General features: G+C 59.7%; 2 protein-coding genes across 16 annotated transcripts; one reads left to right on the plus strand and one right to left on the minus strand.

Moving 5' to 3' along the window:
• Window positions 1-106: 106 nt before the first annotated feature.
• LOC147208193 (cyclic nucleotide-gated channel beta-3-like) lies at window positions 107-13,961 on the minus strand. 13 transcript variants are annotated; one of them, XM_086108134.1, is made up of 26 exons: window positions 12,956-13,540; window positions 12,888-12,913; window positions 11,672-11,776; window positions 11,447-11,593; window positions 11,340-11,355; window positions 9,591-9,717; window positions 9,363-9,503; window positions 9,253-9,294; window positions 8,801-8,891; window positions 8,689-8,719; window positions 7,439-7,544; window positions 6,936-7,019; window positions 6,715-6,866; window positions 6,382-6,573; window positions 5,099-5,469; window positions 4,689-4,775; window positions 4,535-4,599; window positions 4,353-4,475; window positions 3,845-3,986; window positions 3,604-3,763; window positions 3,413-3,510; window positions 3,243-3,326; window positions 3,042-3,160; window positions 2,509-2,655; window positions 2,240-2,426; window positions 107-1,898 (listed from the first exon to the last, which is right to left on the minus strand). In XM_086108134.1, exons 3-26 carry the CDS (start codon window positions 11,759-11,761, stop codon window positions 1,743-1,745), a joined length of 2,958 nt encoding a protein of 985 aa, XP_085964260.1. In that variant the 5' UTR covers window positions 11,762-11,776; window positions 12,888-12,913; window positions 12,956-13,540; the 3' UTR covers window positions 107-1,742. The 13 variants fall into 13 exon arrangements, 10 of the variants coding, with proteins under 10 accessions (XP_085964260.1, XP_085964263.1, XP_085964258.1 ...); XM_086108137.1 differs by adding an exon at window positions 13,824-13,948 and having other exon boundaries at window positions 3,243-3,262; window positions 3,413-3,487; window positions 11,672-13,725; XM_086108132.1 differs by adding an exon at window positions 13,824-13,948 and having other exon boundaries at window positions 3,243-3,262; window positions 3,350-3,487; window positions 11,672-13,725.
• Window positions 13,916-17,034, plus strand: LOC147208194 (annexin A2-like). Of its 3 annotated transcripts, none has more exons than XM_086108150.1 (12): window positions 13,916-14,061; window positions 14,692-14,754; window positions 14,845-14,938; window positions 15,031-15,125; window positions 15,198-15,516; window positions 15,629-15,708; window positions 15,786-15,845; window positions 15,917-16,010; window positions 16,092-16,187; window positions 16,273-16,331; window positions 16,392-16,514; window positions 16,707-17,011. In XM_086108150.1, exons 2-12 carry the CDS (start codon window positions 14,704-14,706, stop codon window positions 16,764-16,766), a joined length of 1,131 nt encoding a protein of 376 aa, XP_085964276.1. In that variant the 5' UTR covers window positions 13,916-14,061; window positions 14,692-14,703; the 3' UTR covers window positions 16,767-17,011. The 3 variants fall into 3 exon arrangements, with proteins under 3 accessions (XP_085964276.1, XP_085964275.1, XP_085964274.1); XM_086108149.1 differs by having other exon boundaries at window positions 13,927-14,754; window positions 15,198-15,311; window positions 15,426-15,516; window positions 16,707-17,034; XM_086108148.1 differs by having other exon boundaries at window positions 13,927-14,754; window positions 16,707-17,012.
• The last annotated feature ends 563 nt before the right edge of the window (window positions 17,035-17,597 follow it).

Consider the following 17,597-nt stretch of genomic DNA (forward strand, 5'->3'; position numbering starts at 1 on the left):
AGTCAAGAAGACGAGACAATTTATCTCGGGCAGGCGTAGGGAAGTCCGGTTCCTCGAGAGCCACCTCCTCCCGGCAAGGGAAAAACAACAACAACAAACAACATGGTGGGGGGGGGACATTTTAATAGACCGATTGATCTATTTCTTCTTTGTGGCTATCCAGTTATTTCCTATTCAATACAACGTTCGCGACTTCAGCGGTCACTTGAAAACTCGACGACAATAACTTCACGTCAAATGGTATTAAATGAGCTGTCGCTTTTCGAATTCACCGACTGATGAACCGGCAGCAGGAGCAACTTGGGTGATTCCGTATCTCGCTCAAGGACCTCTGGGGTGGGAACTCAACCAACCCGTCAGCGCGCGACTGACATAAGACGCCATGGAGGTTAAAAAAAAAAGGACAAACAAAAGACAACGCCGAAGGGAGGTTAAGATGCAACCCGAGGAATATGTGTGTCAAGTTGGTCAGAACGGTGTGCTTTTGCAAGAAAAATACTTTGATGACATTCGCCATTTCGTCGACGCGGAAATTTGGCTCGATCGGTTAAAAACGGGGAAAGTGTGACGTCACGTGGACGGCCTGGATTCGTCGAGTGGAACCTTTCCGCGGAAACAAACACGCGCCGGTGCCTCGCCCGCCCGCCCGCAGTCGCAGGCCTCGGAAGAAAGTCGCGCAGGCGCAAATCCGCCACGGCAGGAACTGGGGTAGGGGGGGAGTCGCTTGCTTTGAACAACGGCGACACCTGCTGGCTCGGCAAAGGTCACACGGTCGTTCAAAGGTGGCCCAACACAATGGACCTCCGCAATCTGGCGGCATTCCGTCTCCTAATTTATCATGAAAAAAAAAGAATTTCTTATACAAATTAGCATTTTTGAGGGTGGGTGGGGCGATCCCCGCTTTAATTCTCTTTTACCCCCCCCCCCAATTCAGTTACAACGGGCATCAATTATAAACGGATTTTCCCTGTTTGTGAGGCATCTGTGTGGAAATAGTGGAGGGGGGGGGGCACACCCCGCTGTAATACGATTGGCCGTAGCACTCGGGCGGGAGGTGCAGGCTACGCCGAAGGAACAAGATGACAAGTTTCTCATTTCCCCCCAATGTGACGAGGCAGACAAACACACGCGTTTTCCACCGTGTATTATCGAGCTATCAGCAACGTGCGGAAGGAGACTCAACGTTGCAACATTCTCACACATGCGCAGTCGATCTGCAAGGTACGGGAAACCCTGTGCATCCAAACAACAGACATATGCGGCTTTCATCTTGATGCCGTCACACCACGCGGAAGTCCAGATCTCGCTTTCCCCGCCGAATCCCCCATTTTGGATCTTGTCATCAGTCAACAAGTCATATTCCTCCAACGCAGGGCGATTGACACTCTGCGCGACCACAACTTGAGCAATTGAGAACAGTCCGCAATTGACAACGCTGACCCGCAGCCAATTTAGGGTTCAGTGTCTTGCCCGTGGGCGCAGATATTTGGAAACCATTGTCTACCGTTGACCTGAGCTATAAAAAAAAAAAAAATCCCCAATTTTTTTTGTCCCCAATCCAACGGAACCTGTGGGCGAGGAAGATAAGGTGGCGTGGCGGCGGCGGCGGCGGCGGCAAATAGTTGTTGCGAGACAAATTGCAAGATGTCGTAGCCCCAGGCACGGGACGGAGCGATAAGCAAAGCGCCATCGTGGCTTTTGCGGGAAAGCATTTTGTCACGGCCTGCCCGGTGGGAAGCCCTTTACTCGGCAACTTCCTCCACCTCCCTTTTCTCCGCTCCGTCCGCTTCCCGGTCCCCGGTGGCCGCCGCCCCGACGGAGAGAAGCTCCTCCCCTTCCGTCGGCGACCTCATGGCGATGACCGACGAGTGGCCCGCGGGCAAAGCAGAGGGCGGAGCCTGCAAAGACCAAAAAACAACACAGGCGCCATGTACAAAACCTCCTGTCGATTTCTAGCCAGCCGGCAAGCCGTCTCCCCGCCCGCTCGCTCCCCCGGAGGCGACCGGCTGACTCTTAACTCATTCACTCCCAAAGACGTTTTTAAACGTCTTTTCAGACTTGGTCCGGAATTGGCTGGTACCGAATGAGTTAAAAGTCCTCCGGTGAGTGGCGTCTATCAAGAATGGCCACTTCCTCCTTTGCACCCGTTTGGCTCTTGGGAAGGCCAAGACGGCCGCGACGCGACAAGCGACTTGGGGAGTAGGGAATGCGCCCGATGCGTTCAGCCGGCGATTCCCACCGTGTAGCGAGGCCGGCCGTAGCTCTTCTCGAGTTTGGCGAAGGTTCCCGCCAGTCCCGCCTGCGCCGTCACCCTCATCGCCGCCTTGAACATTTGGGGTGTGTCGGGCGGGACCGGAATGACCCGGGGCGGGTCTTTGCCGCTTCCCTTTTCCCGCGGCTTCTTGTCGTCCTTTGTCAGCATGGTCCTGAGGGACGACGCGCGACGCATGAGGTGGACTTCCCGGCCCGGGACGACCGCAGACGGCCCCGGGGGTCTTTCCGGCTTACTTGGCCTTCTTGCGTAGAAGTTTCTGGGATTCCGGATAGTGGACCAGGATTTCCGCCAGGTCCTTTTTGTCCAGGATGAACAGGTTGGCGAATCCGTGCGCCTTCACATTGGCGGTGCGCCGGTTCCCTCCACCCCCCGCCAACAAACTGACCGACGGGAGAGCACAAGGTTGGCGCCTCCACTTGGCCTCGGACAATCCTGTCAAACATCCGCGTCTACTTTTCCCTCCCGCGTACGATCTCTTTGTCCGTAAACGTCGAGGGGGAGGACTTCTTCCGACTCCCTTTCAACTTGTAAACCGACCGCATTGAACTATAGCAATGTCCTGACATCACTGGCCTCTGAGACGCCCTCGGACTCAACATTTACAGATGGATCGGTCACGGAACGAGAGACGCGATTCGGGGAATCTCCGCATTCGGCCCGCGGCTACTTTCCGGTGCGCATCTCTCTCAACTTGCGAACGTCAGCCATCCCCGCTCGCCGTCGCGGACCGCGTTCGAGTCTCGGCGTGCTCGTCGTGACGACTGACCTGATCTCGCCAAACACCGAACCTGCTCTGATGGTGACGAAAACCGTCCGGAGGTCTGGACCGCCCACCACTTGGACCTCGCCCTGCTTGATGATGTACATTTCCCTGCCAATCTCACCCTGCGCCACAAACACAAGAACACAAAGACTCATTCCCACACGCGTCGAAGCCACACAGAGAAAAGCAGCAGTGGACACTCGCCTTCTTACACACAAAGTCTCCTGGCAGGTAGACGACAGATTTGAGTCTTGTCAGCATGTCAAACACCATCTGACGATCACAACCCTGACAGGCACGCGAGCACGCACGATTGATCGATGCTTGCCGTCTACAAGTGTGGGTGCACGTCCGTGATCTTGCGAGCCGCTGACCTGGAACAGCGCCACTTTGCTGACGATGGAATAGTTGACGTCCACGGCGATGTCCAGCCTCATCTTGGCAGGAAGCTGCAACAGCAACTCTTGCTCATCTACACGCACACACGCACACGTGACCCAAACACGTACAAAGACCACGCGACGCACGCCGTGCCACGCGCTCCAAATGTGTGGGGTCGCATTACCCAGCATGCCTTGGCTCTTCCAGGTGTAGTCGTACCAGGTCTTGATGCGGTTGCGGACGGCCTTGGGAATGTCATACGAGTTCATGTATTTGGCGGTGCCGTCTACGCAGGCCCGGTAGTAGTTCTCGCCGGCCGTGGCCGCCCCCACCACGTCCCTCATCTGGGAGACACGGTCAGGGCTCGGAGTTAGGGACCGGACGGGTCCGGCGGCGCCGCATCGGGATTCTCGGCTACGACCCACTTGTCCAATCATGATGGAGAAAGCGAAGACGCCCACAAAATAGTTGATGAGCTGGAAGCAGATCTCGAAGACGGTGGTCGGGTCCGGAAGCCCGCCGATGGTGATCAACGTCTTCACCGCAAAGTAGTAACAGCGGATGTAACTGCACACGCGGGGAAGCAAGGCAAGGCAGCTCCATTTATGCCGCACGTTTCATACTCAAAAGTGCTTCGCGCGCAAGCAAAGACACCGCGCCGACGAGCCTTTCCAAACCGAACGGTACAGGCGAACGGCATCCGGAAGCGAAGCGCACGAGACTAAAGTATCTTCGTAACATTTGAGAAAGGTCAAGGTGCATGCTATCACAATCAATGCTAACAAGCTACACGCTAACAGGATACATTCCAAACTGGACGTGCGCGGGGGTCAAGCGTCATGCTAACAGGCTACATGCTGAGAGCAGACGTAACGAGGTCAAGCTACGCGCTAACGGGCAAGACTGGCCGGGTACACCGGTTGATCTCCTTACGCGTTGCCATTGCCGTCGTAGACCCACTTGGTGGAACCCAAGCCTTGGTAGTCGGAGCCCCAGTAGAACAGGCACGCGTTGATGTGCAGAGAGTACAGCAGGTAGCTGGAGGTCCGGATCACCCTGACGCAAGCGAGCCCATTTCAGTCCATCTCCCAGAAACCAAAAGCCACTTGCTTTACCTGTAGATGTAGGCCTTCTTCATCACCGCTTCCATTCTGTCATTGAACTCGAAGAAAACGTGGTACTGAGAGAGACGGGCCTCGCGTTAATCACTTTGGTCTGCAGTCAGACTGGATGATGTGCAAACCTCAGAAAAACAAAACAACTCAACACCTTGAGCAGACGAGGGAATCGTAGCAGAGACGTGACTCCCGTCCAGTAGTAGAGGATTTCCATGGGGAACAGACTGATGACGTCCATCTGAAGAGGACAGCAAAGCAATAACCCGAGACTGCCTCTCCGCGAGGACTTGACCGGTGCGTCTTTGGAGTGACTCGAGGGTCGCACTCGACCGCTTCTCGGCCGTTTCCGCAAGAGACTGGATTTCTTTCTCGCCCGGGCCTCGAATGGGTCTAGTATGCCTCTAATCTTTCTCGAGATGTGTCCCCGACTTGTTCTCAAGTGACACCAGCTGATCACTCGAAGGCCTCTCAATGATTAGATCGATACTAAAGCGGTTCCGTCTTGCCCCTAGAATTCCTCGAGTCGTACATTACTGTTTCCAAAATAGTTGGAGAACGTACCTTGAACCTGTCGGTGGTCATGTAGTTTTCTTGCATGGCTTTTTTATCGCACTGAAAGAGAACGTCACGGATGCGGTAAGAGGTGGGAGCAGGCGGCACGGGAAGAAGAAGAGGCAAAAAGACAAGACGGCAAGTGGTCAACTCGCGTCTTTGCTCCCTGACCACGATGTCTCCCCCGCGGACAAACTGTAGGCGGGGCTGGAAGACCAGGATGTCCGCGATGTAAATGAGGTCACAGGTGTAGTCGACCAGAAGCCACAGGTGGAGGTTCTCCGGGGTCTGGTAGGGAAAGGCCCAGCGGATGGGTATCAACCAAACGTTCCAGTTCCAGGCCGCGACCACCAAGAACAGCCACAGCACGTAGACCAGGTCTGCAGGCCCACACAGCAGCTCGTCACGGAAGGATTCGGACTCGCAAATCATCGTCCGTGCTAACGGGTCCACGCTGGAATGAAAATGGGGAGACTGGCCCGAGAGAGGCCATCACTTCGCTCTGGAATGCCTCCGGACTTCTTCCGGACTGGGTTCTCGAGCGATTCTAGAGTTTCTCAAAAGGTGTCATCGATTGCCATCAACCGAGTTCCAGCTTGTCAACAGAATGCCCACGGAGTTGTCCTGGTCCATTCCGGGACGGTTTCAAGAGTAGGTGTAAATTTGACCTTGTCCGGCCCGAAACTAGTTCCAACCCGTGTCTTGGATGCATCGAGAGCTTCCTGCACTGATGTGAAAGTCAAATCTAACTTCTCACTAGAATACCTTTGGAGTTTCACCGCGGCACCGAACGAACGGTTTGGTTTCGACCGGCGCTTGTTATTTGGCCGCTTGCCGTTGACCGAAAACCACGACACGGTTGCTCGGGGCTCAGACAGCTCAGCCGCGATCGGTCGTTACCCGAGCGACCGCGGTGTCATTTCCAGTCGACAGCAAGTGGCAAAATGGCCGCCCCCCGAGACGGACGACACGGCGGTACGCCGTGTCGGTCGCTGCCGCTATTCGATCATTCACGGCATGTTGGAGGCAACGTTTATGTTGCGCCACTTCCGGCAAATCGCGATGAGATGAAAGCTCCGATAAGAGCCCCAATCAACGCGGCGGAGCCGCGCCATCCCGAGGCGCGTTTGGGAGGAATTCTCAAACCGGATTGATGTTGTCCGCGCCGGAAGCGGCGTCCCGCGTTGAGCGCAATGCCATCGAAACGATCTCATGTGCAACGCACGTGTCCAAGCGAGAGTCTCCTATGACCGTTCATTTCTGAAACGTCACTCTGTGCGCTTTATACAAACCGGTGAACGGGTCGATGCTGGAGGGGAACCGGAACTCCACGATGGCTCGGAGCCATTTGGGCACGGTAAGACGTTTGGGAATTTGAACAGGATGCCCCAGAAGATGAAAGAGAAGAAGGGCCTCTTCCTCTTCCTTTCCGACGGCGGGGCCTTCCATCTCGTCTTCTGCAGGCGGCGGTGGGGGAGGCGGAGCTTTGCCGGAAGCAGAAGGCACGCGACGAGGTCAAACGCTGAGAGGTGGCCATTTGGTCGTGAGTCGCAAAGCAGCCCGTCGTCGCGTGAACGATTCCCAACGTGGCCGAGGTTCAAGGGGGCGCCGATGTTCAGACTTACAGGCGGTGGGACTTTCCTGGCCCTCCGACTCGTCCGGATCGACCAGGCGGTCTTTGCGGCGTTCCGTACGACCTTTGAAGAGCCGGACCAGCTGGCCGAGACGGTCCTGGACCGCCGCGCTTCCGACGCTAGCCGCCGACGCCGGACGGACGCTGGCGAAGAACAAAGGAGACGTGAGCAAAGGCGGGCGAGCCGGTCTCCCGCGTGACGCTTCTACTCACTCCGCAGTCAATAGGTCCCCTTGACCGGGTCCTATCTTTACCGACTCGTCTTTGTCCTCATCGACGGAGAGATCTGCCGTCCCGCTGGGACAAGATCACGACAGAGAGGTCGAAATCATATCGCCGTTCGTTGATATACGACCGTCATTTCTCGAGACCGGCACGTGCACGTCAACGACCGTTGGCGCGGCAGCCGGCTCCACTAACCGGCCTAGCTCCAGCGCTAAAACAGCTCCACTCGCCGGTAGCCAAACGCGGCGTAGGAGAGCCGCCGGCGAGACTGTTATCTCTGCGTCGCCACTCCTGGTACTCATTTGAGGACCACGCCACGATTTTTATGTACCCCCCCCCCCCCCCACCCCCGCCTTGAGTATCGTTGTATGCGGCTCTGCTCAATGCGTGTCCTCGACCGTGCGGATTTGAACCCGTCGCGGCCGGCCCCGCCGTGATCTGGGCTTCTGGTCTAAGATCACAGGGTCACTTTGGAAACCGGGGAATGTCACCTGAGATTTGAGAGATCGCCGTCGACGACCCTCAATGCGGGGGCACGGCCTGGCGGCGCGACGATCTCGGGGAGGCGCCCGCTTTTTCCCGTTTCTGGTCGCCGACCTGCCGGGCCGCAATCGCATCAGCAAGCGCCGGAGAACAGCCGGCTCGTCGTCAGGATGGGAACCGGTCGGAGGAGCGAGGTGCGCGTCGATGGAGCGATTCTCCGCGACGTCGCACTTGGGTCCGTGCGGCGAGAGCCAAAGTGTTCTCCGACGGCGCCGCGATGAAACAAACCCAAATGTGTCATTCGAGCACGCCGAAGCCATCGAGCGAAACGGGCCGAACGGCTCCAATGAGGATTTCGCCGTTGCGCTCTCGCGCCCTCGTTTGGCTGTGCAAAATTTCAGGCCAAAGGATCCGATACGCTGCGCGAGCGCGACCGAAGCAGAAACTCGGGCGTCGTTGACATTCGGTCGACCGATGAGAAACTCGGCGTGGCGGGATTGAGGCCGATACGGGAGGGAGTGGCTCATTTATTCGGGAAATTGTGATCAGTGCCTCCCCCTCCCTGAGCGAAAGGTAGTTGATGCAAGTATCCTAGGAGTAGACTGAAAGTTACATCGGATTTGAACCGAGAGTCACGACAAGACGGTGATCCATTGATGTGAATACAGCCAAACCTCGGTTTTCGAACGTCTCGGTTCTCGACCAAAAATTCCGAGTTTTTCAGGCCTCGGATGACAAACACGTCTCGGGTCTCGAACAAACTGAGCGCACTCGAATGCGCCATTTGACTCCTCTCGCCTTCCTTACGCGAGGAAGTGACGCTTCCTCGTGATGCTCTCCGTTGTGAGCAGACGTGTTCGATAAACATTTGTATTTTAAAAGGAGCGTGGTTTGGGTTTTCAAACAATTTCGTTTTTCGAACAGCCTTCTGGAAGGGATCACGGACGAAAACCCAGGTTTGGCTGTCGATGGCAAAAGTCCTTGTTTTCGGAGGATCGGAATCGTCGTTATGAATGGCTCACGTGGGCCCACGTGAGATCAAATGGGGTTCAACGTGGGCCCCGGAACTCCAATGTGTTCGACGGCCCCGGCGTGTTCAATTTGTTTGGTCTCAGAAATTGGGGGCGGGGGGGGGGGCACGGTGAAGCAACTTCCTGCAATCGGCAAGGGAGAGAAACGAGAAAAGACCGCCAAACGCTTGCGCGTCAACTTGCGGACGGCCGCTAGAACTCGCGGTGAGCGCGAAGGCGGTCGTCACCTTCATCTGCAGCTTCTGAGCCAGTCGCCACCTGAAAGTCAAGCCGCCCGGTCTCAATCCGAGGGACTCCGGCGCGGGAGCGGCCGAGCGGGGTCCAGGCCCACGAGCTTACCCGACCGTCTCGTCGGCCGGCGGAACTCTCGGCGAGGGCGTCGGCTTCCTGGGAGCCGGCTGAGCTTGGAGCGCCATCTTCAGGCGGGAACCTGCCGAGCACAGTGCAATAAGGGAGTCTTTGTTGTATCCTTAGCACGCTTCTCCTTACGGCGCTACCTGGACGGACTCGCCGGTGAAATTTGTTCGGCGACCAAGCCTCGAAGCCTCAAGTTACCGCCAGATCGATTGAATTTTCCGAATCCTCGATCGTCAAGCGACGGACTCGCTTTGGAAGATAATCGCTGTCCCCCCTTTTCTCCCGGAAAAGGAGCAAAGCGACCGACGCATTTGCTTTTGATCGACAGTCGCGGCCTTGTTGGTCAGTCGGGGCGCGACGCAGCTTTTTTGCACGTCAGTGCGGAACACCTTTCGTATTTGGCGGGGACGGATCGGGACGGGAAGCGGACTTACTCGGGCCGGTCCTCGTTGTCCGCCTCCGGGATGTTCGGAAGTCTGTCGGGCGTCAAAGACAAAGCGGATTACGCTTCCGCCGGGTCGGAAGCGGACGAGAGGCCACTCACGGCTGGGCGGCGGACTCGGCCGGAGGTCGGATGACCGAAGAGGCGGAACGTTCCGGCCGCAGCCGGAGAACGGCTTCCCGCGCCGCCTTCCCGGCCGCCTCCTCCGCCGCGCGGGCGGCCTCCGGACGCCGTTGCCGCAGCCTGCTCGCGTCACGGACGGCGAGCGCATATTTCAGCGCGCGCCGGAGCAAAGGCGGAGGGACGGAAGCGCGCGGCGCGAGCGCCCACCTTTCCTCCATGTGAGCCAGGAGCGCCTCGCCGGCATCCTTCTCCATCTTGTCCGTCGGCGGAGTCGTCCCGTCGGCGTCTTTCGCCGCTGGCTCCAAACGTCGCGGCCGGCTTTCCTTTCGGGTGGCTAAAAGTCAAAGCGGGAGGAGCGTTTGACGTACTCGGTTGTGAGGATCCTTACCCGAATGACGAAGACCGAGTCCGCGTTTTGTTCCTTGTCCCATCCCCGCCAGCGTACCCGCCTTCCCCCACGTGGCTTCGGTGGCCACCCCGCACCTGAGCAGCGCGGTTCCCGCTCGGACATGTTCTCCTTTCTCAAGTCTGGACCGCGACGCTAACGCTCTCGTTCCCGTTCCGAGAAGAGCGCGCCCCAAAATGGCTTCCGCCCCTCCGTCCGGCCGTCTCCCGCCGACCCGTTAGCTGCTAAATGCACTTTGTCGCGTCCGTCTGGGAAAAGTCGCCGCGCGAATTGTGTTTTGCCGGCTGGCTCAATATCCGATGATTGGACTCGCGACGTGAGGCGGCGAGCCGCTAACCGAAACGGCTTTGATCGGGACGAAAACAGCACTTGCTCTCCCCAACGTCCGCTTCCTGCAGAAAGAAAAAGGATTCCTTGACTGGTGGCTGAGACACGGCAAAAAAAACAAAAGAAAACCCAACAACATTGCTCAATTGAAAAAGAAATCAATCGAGTCGCATTTAGGCCGGGTCGCGGGGGCAGCAGCTTTAGCAGGGAAGCCCAGACTTCCCTCTCCCCAGCCACTTCTTCCAGCTCTCCCCGGGAGATCCCGAGGCGTTCCCATGCCAGCTGGGTGACACCGTCTCTCCAGCGTGTCCTGGGTCGTCCTCGGGGTCTCCTCCCGGTGGGACGTGCCCGGAACACCTCACCGGGGAGGCGTCCAGGAGGCATCCCAATCAGATGCCCGAGCCACCTCATCTGGCTCCTCTCGATGTGGAGGAGAAGCGGCTCGACTCTGAGCCCCTCCCGGATGACCGAGCTTCCCACCTTATCTCTAAGGGAGAGCCCGGACACCCTGCGGAGGAAACTCATTTGGGGGATCTCGTTCTTTCGGTCACGAGACCATAGATGAGGGTTGGGACGTAGATCGACCGGTAAATTGAGAGCTTCGCCCTTTGGCTCAGCTCCTTCTTTCCCACGACAGACCGATACGACGTCCGCATCGCAGCAGACGCCGCGGCGATCCGCCCGTCGATCTCTCGCTCCCTCCTGCCCTCGCTCGTGAACAAGACCCCAAGATACTTCAACTCCTCCACTCGAGTGCAGCTTTCTTTCCACGTCCATTTCTGAAAGTGGGTTCTTCCCATTGCCCAAACGCGCTCACGAGGTTCACCGAGGACTCCGACTTGTCCTCAACGCAACGAGGACGCGCCGTACGGCAACGGTGAAGCTCGATTTCGGCACGCGGTGAGAAAGCCGACGTCATCGTCGTCCCGATGGACCGCTTGAAGTCTCCGAGCCGCCCTCGGCGGATGCGCTTGAGCGGCGTCCGTCCGATCGCGCCGACGGGCCCGCGGCGCTTCCGCGAGGGGGATTAGATCCGCTAAGCCCTCACGAAAAGGCTCCGTCAGCAACGGCGGCGCCGCCGCGGGAACGCGCGGGAGTCGGGCGGGGCCGCGTTCGGACGCGGCCGTTCCGTTTTCCAAGCCGCTGGTTCTCGCGGGAGAGAAACCGGCCGGCTTCCTCCTAGCGGGGAACCGCCAAAGACTTTGCGGGCCGCCGGGCCTCACCTGCCGCCGTGGCGTCCTGAAAAACACGCGCGACAGGCGCGCGGACGGGTCAGGCCAGCCGAGAGAGGAGCGCGGCGAGCGCCGACGCCCGGCGGGGGCGATCGAACCTCTGCGGCGGCCTCCTCCTCGCCCACGGCCGCGGGAAAGGCTGGGGCCGGACCTTCGCTCGCGCCCTCCCTGCCGCCGCCCTCTGACGCCGCCGCCGCCGCCGCCGCCTCCTGTTTGGACTCGTCCCGGGTGCTCGCCTCAGACTCCTGAAAAAAATTCCAAAGTCACACAGAGCAGAATTAGTTGCCGGGCACGCGCGCGCACTTGCGCACATGGCGCCTGACCGTCAGAGGTTGCGGCTCAGCGGCGTGGGCTTGATGGGGTCGGTGGGTCTCGGGGGGGCGGGGAACCATTTGGAGCAGCCAGCTCAGCATCTTGAAGACTTTTTCCTGTGAAAAGGGCAAAGTGGACATCGGGACCTTCTCGCTCTCTTTTCTTTTGAAAGATGAGTGAGAGCAGAGGGGGGGGGGGGGGCAGGACCAGCAGTCCCGCGTGTCCAAGTCCGGTCGCTCGCTCCCTGCGGCTCACGGTCGGCCTCCGCAAGAAACGCCACCGTCGCCCTTTTTCGACACCTCCGGCTGCGCCGCCGTCCGTCAAAGTCGGCCGTCCACGTGACCGATGTGATCTTTTCGGGGGGGGGGGGGGACGCCGAAGCTTACCGAATGGAAACGCAGCCCCTTTTTCGATGGGTGCGGCACGTGGCGCACGTCGAGGCGGGTTGAGCCGCTAAGCCGCTTACGCGATGGATTTGGCCTATTCATAAATAAGCCGCCCGAGCGCACGCCCGACCGGGGCTCGAGAAGAACCTTTCAAGCACCGGGCGGATTGGGAGCGCCGCCCCGAAAGAGTCTCGAGCGTGAAAAGTCGGCGTTTTCCCGCAGCGGGCCCATTTTCCTCGGCGCGGCGGACGGCGTCCGCTCAGGCCGCTCCTTTGTCCTTTGCGGGCACCGTCCAAACAAAGGGAAAGGACGGGAGCCGGCGAGAGCCGAGCCGCGCCGGAAGGACTCCGGCTCCCGAGCCCGCGACGGACGACTTTTCTCATCCCGCCCGCGACCACGGCGGACGGGAAGCGCTTCGCCGCGGCCGAGGCGCTTCCGTTTCGAACCGCCTTCCGTAGCGTTGGCCTCGCCAGTCCGTTTTCGCCGTTCCGTCGGCTGCGGTCTTCCCGACGATGAGGCGCCACGTCTTTTTTTTGTTTTTGTTTTTACAAAGCCACTCCACATTTGGAGCGGAGGGCTTTTGTTTGACTCTTTGGAGAAAAATCCTCCGCACGACTAACAACGGCGGCCGAAATGAACTTTTGAAAGGCTCGCCATACCGGCGCCGCGTGCACGCGGACGGCAAAACTTGTTGCCGGGCGTCCCGACCGGGCGCCGATGGCTTCACGTCCGGCCCCCCCTCTCTGTTCACGCCGGCTCAATCGTATCGATTCCCGTCGAGCGGAATGAGACGTCGGCAACTCTCAAGGAGTCAAGACGAAGCGCGGTCGGTCGCCCTCACCCGACCGATCGCGTCACCTCCGGACCGGAGCCGGGAGCCGGGAGCCGGGAGCCGGGAGCCGGGAGCCGGGAGCCGGGAGCCGGGAGCCGGGAGCCGGAACCGCAGCGTCCACGTCGCCGACGTGGAGGGATGACCAGCGCGAGCGCCGGCCGGGACTTATGGAGGAAGCGTCTAAGCCGATTATGGCCGGCACGTATTCAAATCATCACGTCTCAACTTTCCGCCGAGTCGGCTCCTTTCTGTCCGTCACGTTTGCGAGGTCGTGGCGGACCCCAAAAAAAGCAGGCGGGAGGAAGGAGCAGGGGTGGACTTGAAGAAGTGTCTTGACAAAACACAGAAAACGAAATACTAAACAAACAAAGTCCAAAGTAGCAAACAAAAACCACGACTGAAGCTCAAAACTATCAAGAACAGAAACATGACCAGCAGGGGGAGCCCTACAGCGCCACCTGTCGGTCCCAAACCCAATCACGACACCGTCACGTTGCCAGGTGGTGGCGGTGGAGCCCAAAAAGCAGGCGAGGGAGAGGAGCGGGGCGGACTTGACAGATTGGAAGTCCGAATCAAAGAAAGTATCAAACAAAAACCTCGGCGGAAGCTCCAAACTAAGAGGAACAGAAACACGACGGCGGCGAACGAGCCGACAGCGGGCGGAGCGCTCGTGCCGGGAGTCCTTTGAAAGCAATCGTTGCATCGCCAGCGACGGGCGCGCGGCTGCGGGGGGAGAGCAGCCCGACTGCGCCGCCCTGCTGCTCGCAAACAGAATCGCGACGCTTTGCGCTCGGGCTCGTCCCGCCGACTCCTCGGCTCGGGTTCCCGGACGCCTCTTTCTAGTTTTCTGGGAACAAAAAACCCCCAAATGGCATTTTCAGCAACAGCAATAAGAAACCGATCTGGTTTTGCCCGGGGGAGGAATCGAAAAAAGGGGGATCCCACCTTTTGAAGGCGGCACGAGACCCGTTTCCGCCCACGCAGAGGAACTCGTCGTGAACCGTCCTCGAACAGGCAGGACGGGACGTCACAAAGTCCGGGTCACGGCCGGCGACGTCTGAAGTGACGCGGGGGGGCTGAGGCCTGACTCGCGGGTGGGCGTGACTGCGCTGGCGGTATTAAAAGAGCGCCGCGCGCGCACACACGCCTCAGCTCTCCTCGCCTCGAGTGCGCGCGCGTGAAGGTAAGAAGCCACCTTTGACAAACACAGACAGGAAATCCTTCGCAAGCGTCGTCTTCAGATGCGTCGGACGTGGCTTCTGAAACGCCCGTTTTTATTGATTTTTTTTGTCGCAAGCGCAATTCAAAAGCAAAGTCCGGTTTTCATCGGTTGATTTGACGAAAGCTTTGCTCACGATGGCGTCATTCCTCCGACGACGACCGTGACCCGTTTTCATTTCGCGCCGACGACTTTGGGTGACCAGGTGGAAGATTTGATCTTCGTCTGTGCTCGCGGTGAACTTTGAATTTGCGCACCATTCAAAGCGGGAAACGCCGCTCCAAAGTCAACGTGCGTCCATTCGCTTTTATGGCGTCTTATCGGCTCTGGCGGCCCCGCCCGGCGCCAGAAAGCAAAGCCGCGCCCGAGAGCAAAGTGCGAACGTGTCAAAGGCTCGCCGCGGAGAGGATTTATTGTCGCGGTTATGTTGGACCTCGATCAAAAAGGGGGGGGTGGGGGGTGGGGGCGGTAGTGACGATTTTTCCACGCGATAGACGGCGCGTCGCTATGAGCCCGCCTCAAAACGGAAAACGTACTTTTGCTAGTCTCAAACGAGCGCAAAGAAGCGACCGGGCCTCCCCCCCCCCCGCGCAGGTCCGAATCGAGATGGCGCTGGTGTCTGAGTTCCTGGGTCAGCTGACGTTGTCGTACGGCGCGGTGAGTGCGACGAGGAAGGAAGCGGCGAGTCCTTCTTCGCCGGGCCCATCGCGCAAACGCCGCCTCGTGTCCCCCCCCCCCCCCCCGCAGGAGGCGGAGCCCGTCTTTCCCACCGTGGTCGCCTTCCGAGACTTCGACCCGATCGGCGACGCCGCGCGACTGGACGCGGCCCTCCGGAGCAAAGGTTACGATGAGCGTCAAACACTCGCGTCGAAAAGGAAGCGGCGGAACGGAGGCCCGCGCGCTAACCGGAAATTCCGCCCTTTGCGTTTTCAGGAGTGGACGAGCAAAGCGTCATCGACATTCTGACGCGAAGGTCGTACGAGCAGCGGCGGGAGATCGCGTTCGAGTACGAGCGCCTCGCCAAGAAGGTGCGTGCGGCCGCGGGACGGAGGGGCGCGCCGGGACGCGGGCCCCGCGTGACGCCGTGGCGTGTCTTTCAGGACCTGCAGACGGCCCTGAAGGGGGCGCTGTCGGGATCCCTGGAGGCCCTGATGCTGGGCTTGATGAAGAGCCCCGCCCAGTACGACGCCCTGGAGCTCAAAGCGGCCATGAAGGCACGTCCCCCCGACAAAGACGGCGAGCGGATCGGCCGTTGCGACGGCGACGGCGCATGTCTGATAAGTCAAGGGGGGGCCGTCGATGTTTTTTTTTTTTTTTCCCCCGCTCAGGGCCTGGGAACCGACGAGGAGACGCTCATCGAGATCGTCTGCTCCCGAAGCGACCGAGAACTGGCCGACATCCAAAAAGTCTACCGAGAAGGTGAGCGAGCGGCTAACTTGGGGGGGGGGACGCCAGGTGGCGGCGCCCCCCCCCCCCTCCTTCCTCGCTCTTCCGTCCCGCCCACCACCCCCCCCTGCGCGTTTGTCCTCAGTGTTTAAGAAGGAGCTGGAGAAAGACGTGGCGGGAGACACGTCGGGGGATTTCGCCAAGCTGCTCCTCGCCCTCATTCAGGTGGGCCCCCCCCGATTCCGCGGCGACGGGCGCGAGCCGCCACTCGTGCCGCCAAACTCCCCTCGGGTTGCCCTCAGACCACGCGAGACCAGCCTTCCAACGTCATCGACTACGAGAAGATCGACGACGACGCCAAGGTTCGCTCGATCCGTCCACCCGTCCGTCCGTCCGAGGCTCATTCCGCCCCCCCCCCCTTTTGCGACCTCAGAGCCTCTACGAAGCCGGCGTGAAGCGCAAAGGAACCGACGTGGCCGTCTGGATCGGCGTTCTGACGCGGAGGAGCGCCCCCCACCTGCGGCGAGGTGAGCGGCGCCCGTCCGTCGCGCGGTCGCCGTTCGCCGTCCGCCGTCCGCCTCACGCTCCCTCCCGCCGCCGCGCGCTAGTCTTCCAGCGCTACAAGTGCTACAGTCCGTACGACCTGAAGGAAAGCATCGGCAAGGAAGTCAAAGGGGACCTGGAAAAGTCCTTCCTGGCCCTCGGTACGCCGCCCCCCCCCCACCCCGCCTCCTCCGCGGCAAACTCGCGCGGCGCTGACCGGGTGCGTGTGTGCGTGTGTGCGCGCAGTGGAATGTTTGGAGGACAAGCAGGCGTACTTTGCCGACAGACTCAACGAGGCCATGAAGGTAACGCGGCGTCCGAGCGACCTCCGTCTGACCTCCGTCTGACCTGCGCGCCGCTTTCAGGGCAAAGGCGCCAAGGACAAAGTGCTGACTCGCATCCTGGTGTCTCGATGCCAAGTGGACCTGATGAAGATCAGAAGCGTGTTCAAGAAGCGACACGGACGCTCGCTCTACCGCGCCATCAGCGTGAGGACTCGAAGCGGCGCCTCGCGTGCCCGCTCGCGACCCCAGCTCGGCCCCCCCCCCCCCCCCCCCCCCCCGCGGCGCTTCGTCGCGGAGGGGGACGGCGTTTGGGCCTCGCCGGTGCCGACCTTCCGGGGGCTTGCTGGAAGAAATCTTCTCTCTCTTGGTCTTCAGCTTCCTCTCGTTTCCTTTCAGGAGCACACCAAGGGCGACTACCAGAAGGCTTTGCTCAGCTTGTGCGGAGGAGATGACTGAACTCACTCCAAAGTGCCCGCGCGTGTGCGAGACCTGACACGCACGCGCGCGCCCTCACAAAAGGCGCGCGCTCGCCTCGAGTGCTTCCCGGGGTGCACGGGTCGATCAGACATTAAAAAAAAAAAAGAAATCCAAGCGGTCTCCTGTTTGTCACTTGCATCATAACTAGAGGGCGGCAAAGGATGTCCCCCTCCAGCTATTTCGGTCCCGGCCACGTCCCGAAAGGTGGCGCGCGGACGCAGTTTGGGGATCCAAACGTCCATCGCAGCCGGCGGACGCGAAATGGAAACGACGAAACCCGCGTCGTCTTCGCATCCAAATCAGCCGGAGGAATGACGGCGCTTCGCCTCCCGCTCCCCAATGTTGGCGCGTCGTGTCGTGCGGCGAGGAAGAGGGAAAAGTGTGGCTGGGAGAAAAAAAATCCAGACGCGGCCATGGACGCGGGGAGGTGCGCGCTCCTCGTCGACGCCCCCTCCGGCAATTTAGCACCAAAGGTGCGCGCTCACCCGGCGGCCATCCATTTGACGTCAAAGCGGCTTCGGTTGTCAAAAGCTTCCGACCTCGCGTCCAAACATATTGTGCATCCGCGCGGCGTAGCGCGGGGGGGGGGGGGGGGGGTCGTTTGTCTGCGGCGGACCGGTAAGCGTCTCGGGGCGTCCCCCGCCTCCTTCCCCGAGACGGCTGGGAGGACACATTTATCGGAGCGCTTTGCGGCAGAAGTAGTAGTAGATGTAACAGAAGTAGTTGCAGAAGCAGTAGCGGGTAATAACCTCAAGCACACATAAATGCAGTCAAAAATGAATATATCTCTCTTTCTGCATCACGATGTAA

This window comes from Hippocampus guttulatus, chromosome 3 (assembly GCF_054856545.1).
Source record: "Hippocampus guttulatus isolate MCC_2025c chromosome 3, RoL_Hgut_1.0, whole genome shotgun sequence".
NCBI lineage: Eukaryota > Metazoa > Chordata > Actinopteri > Syngnathiformes > Syngnathidae > Hippocampus > Hippocampus guttulatus.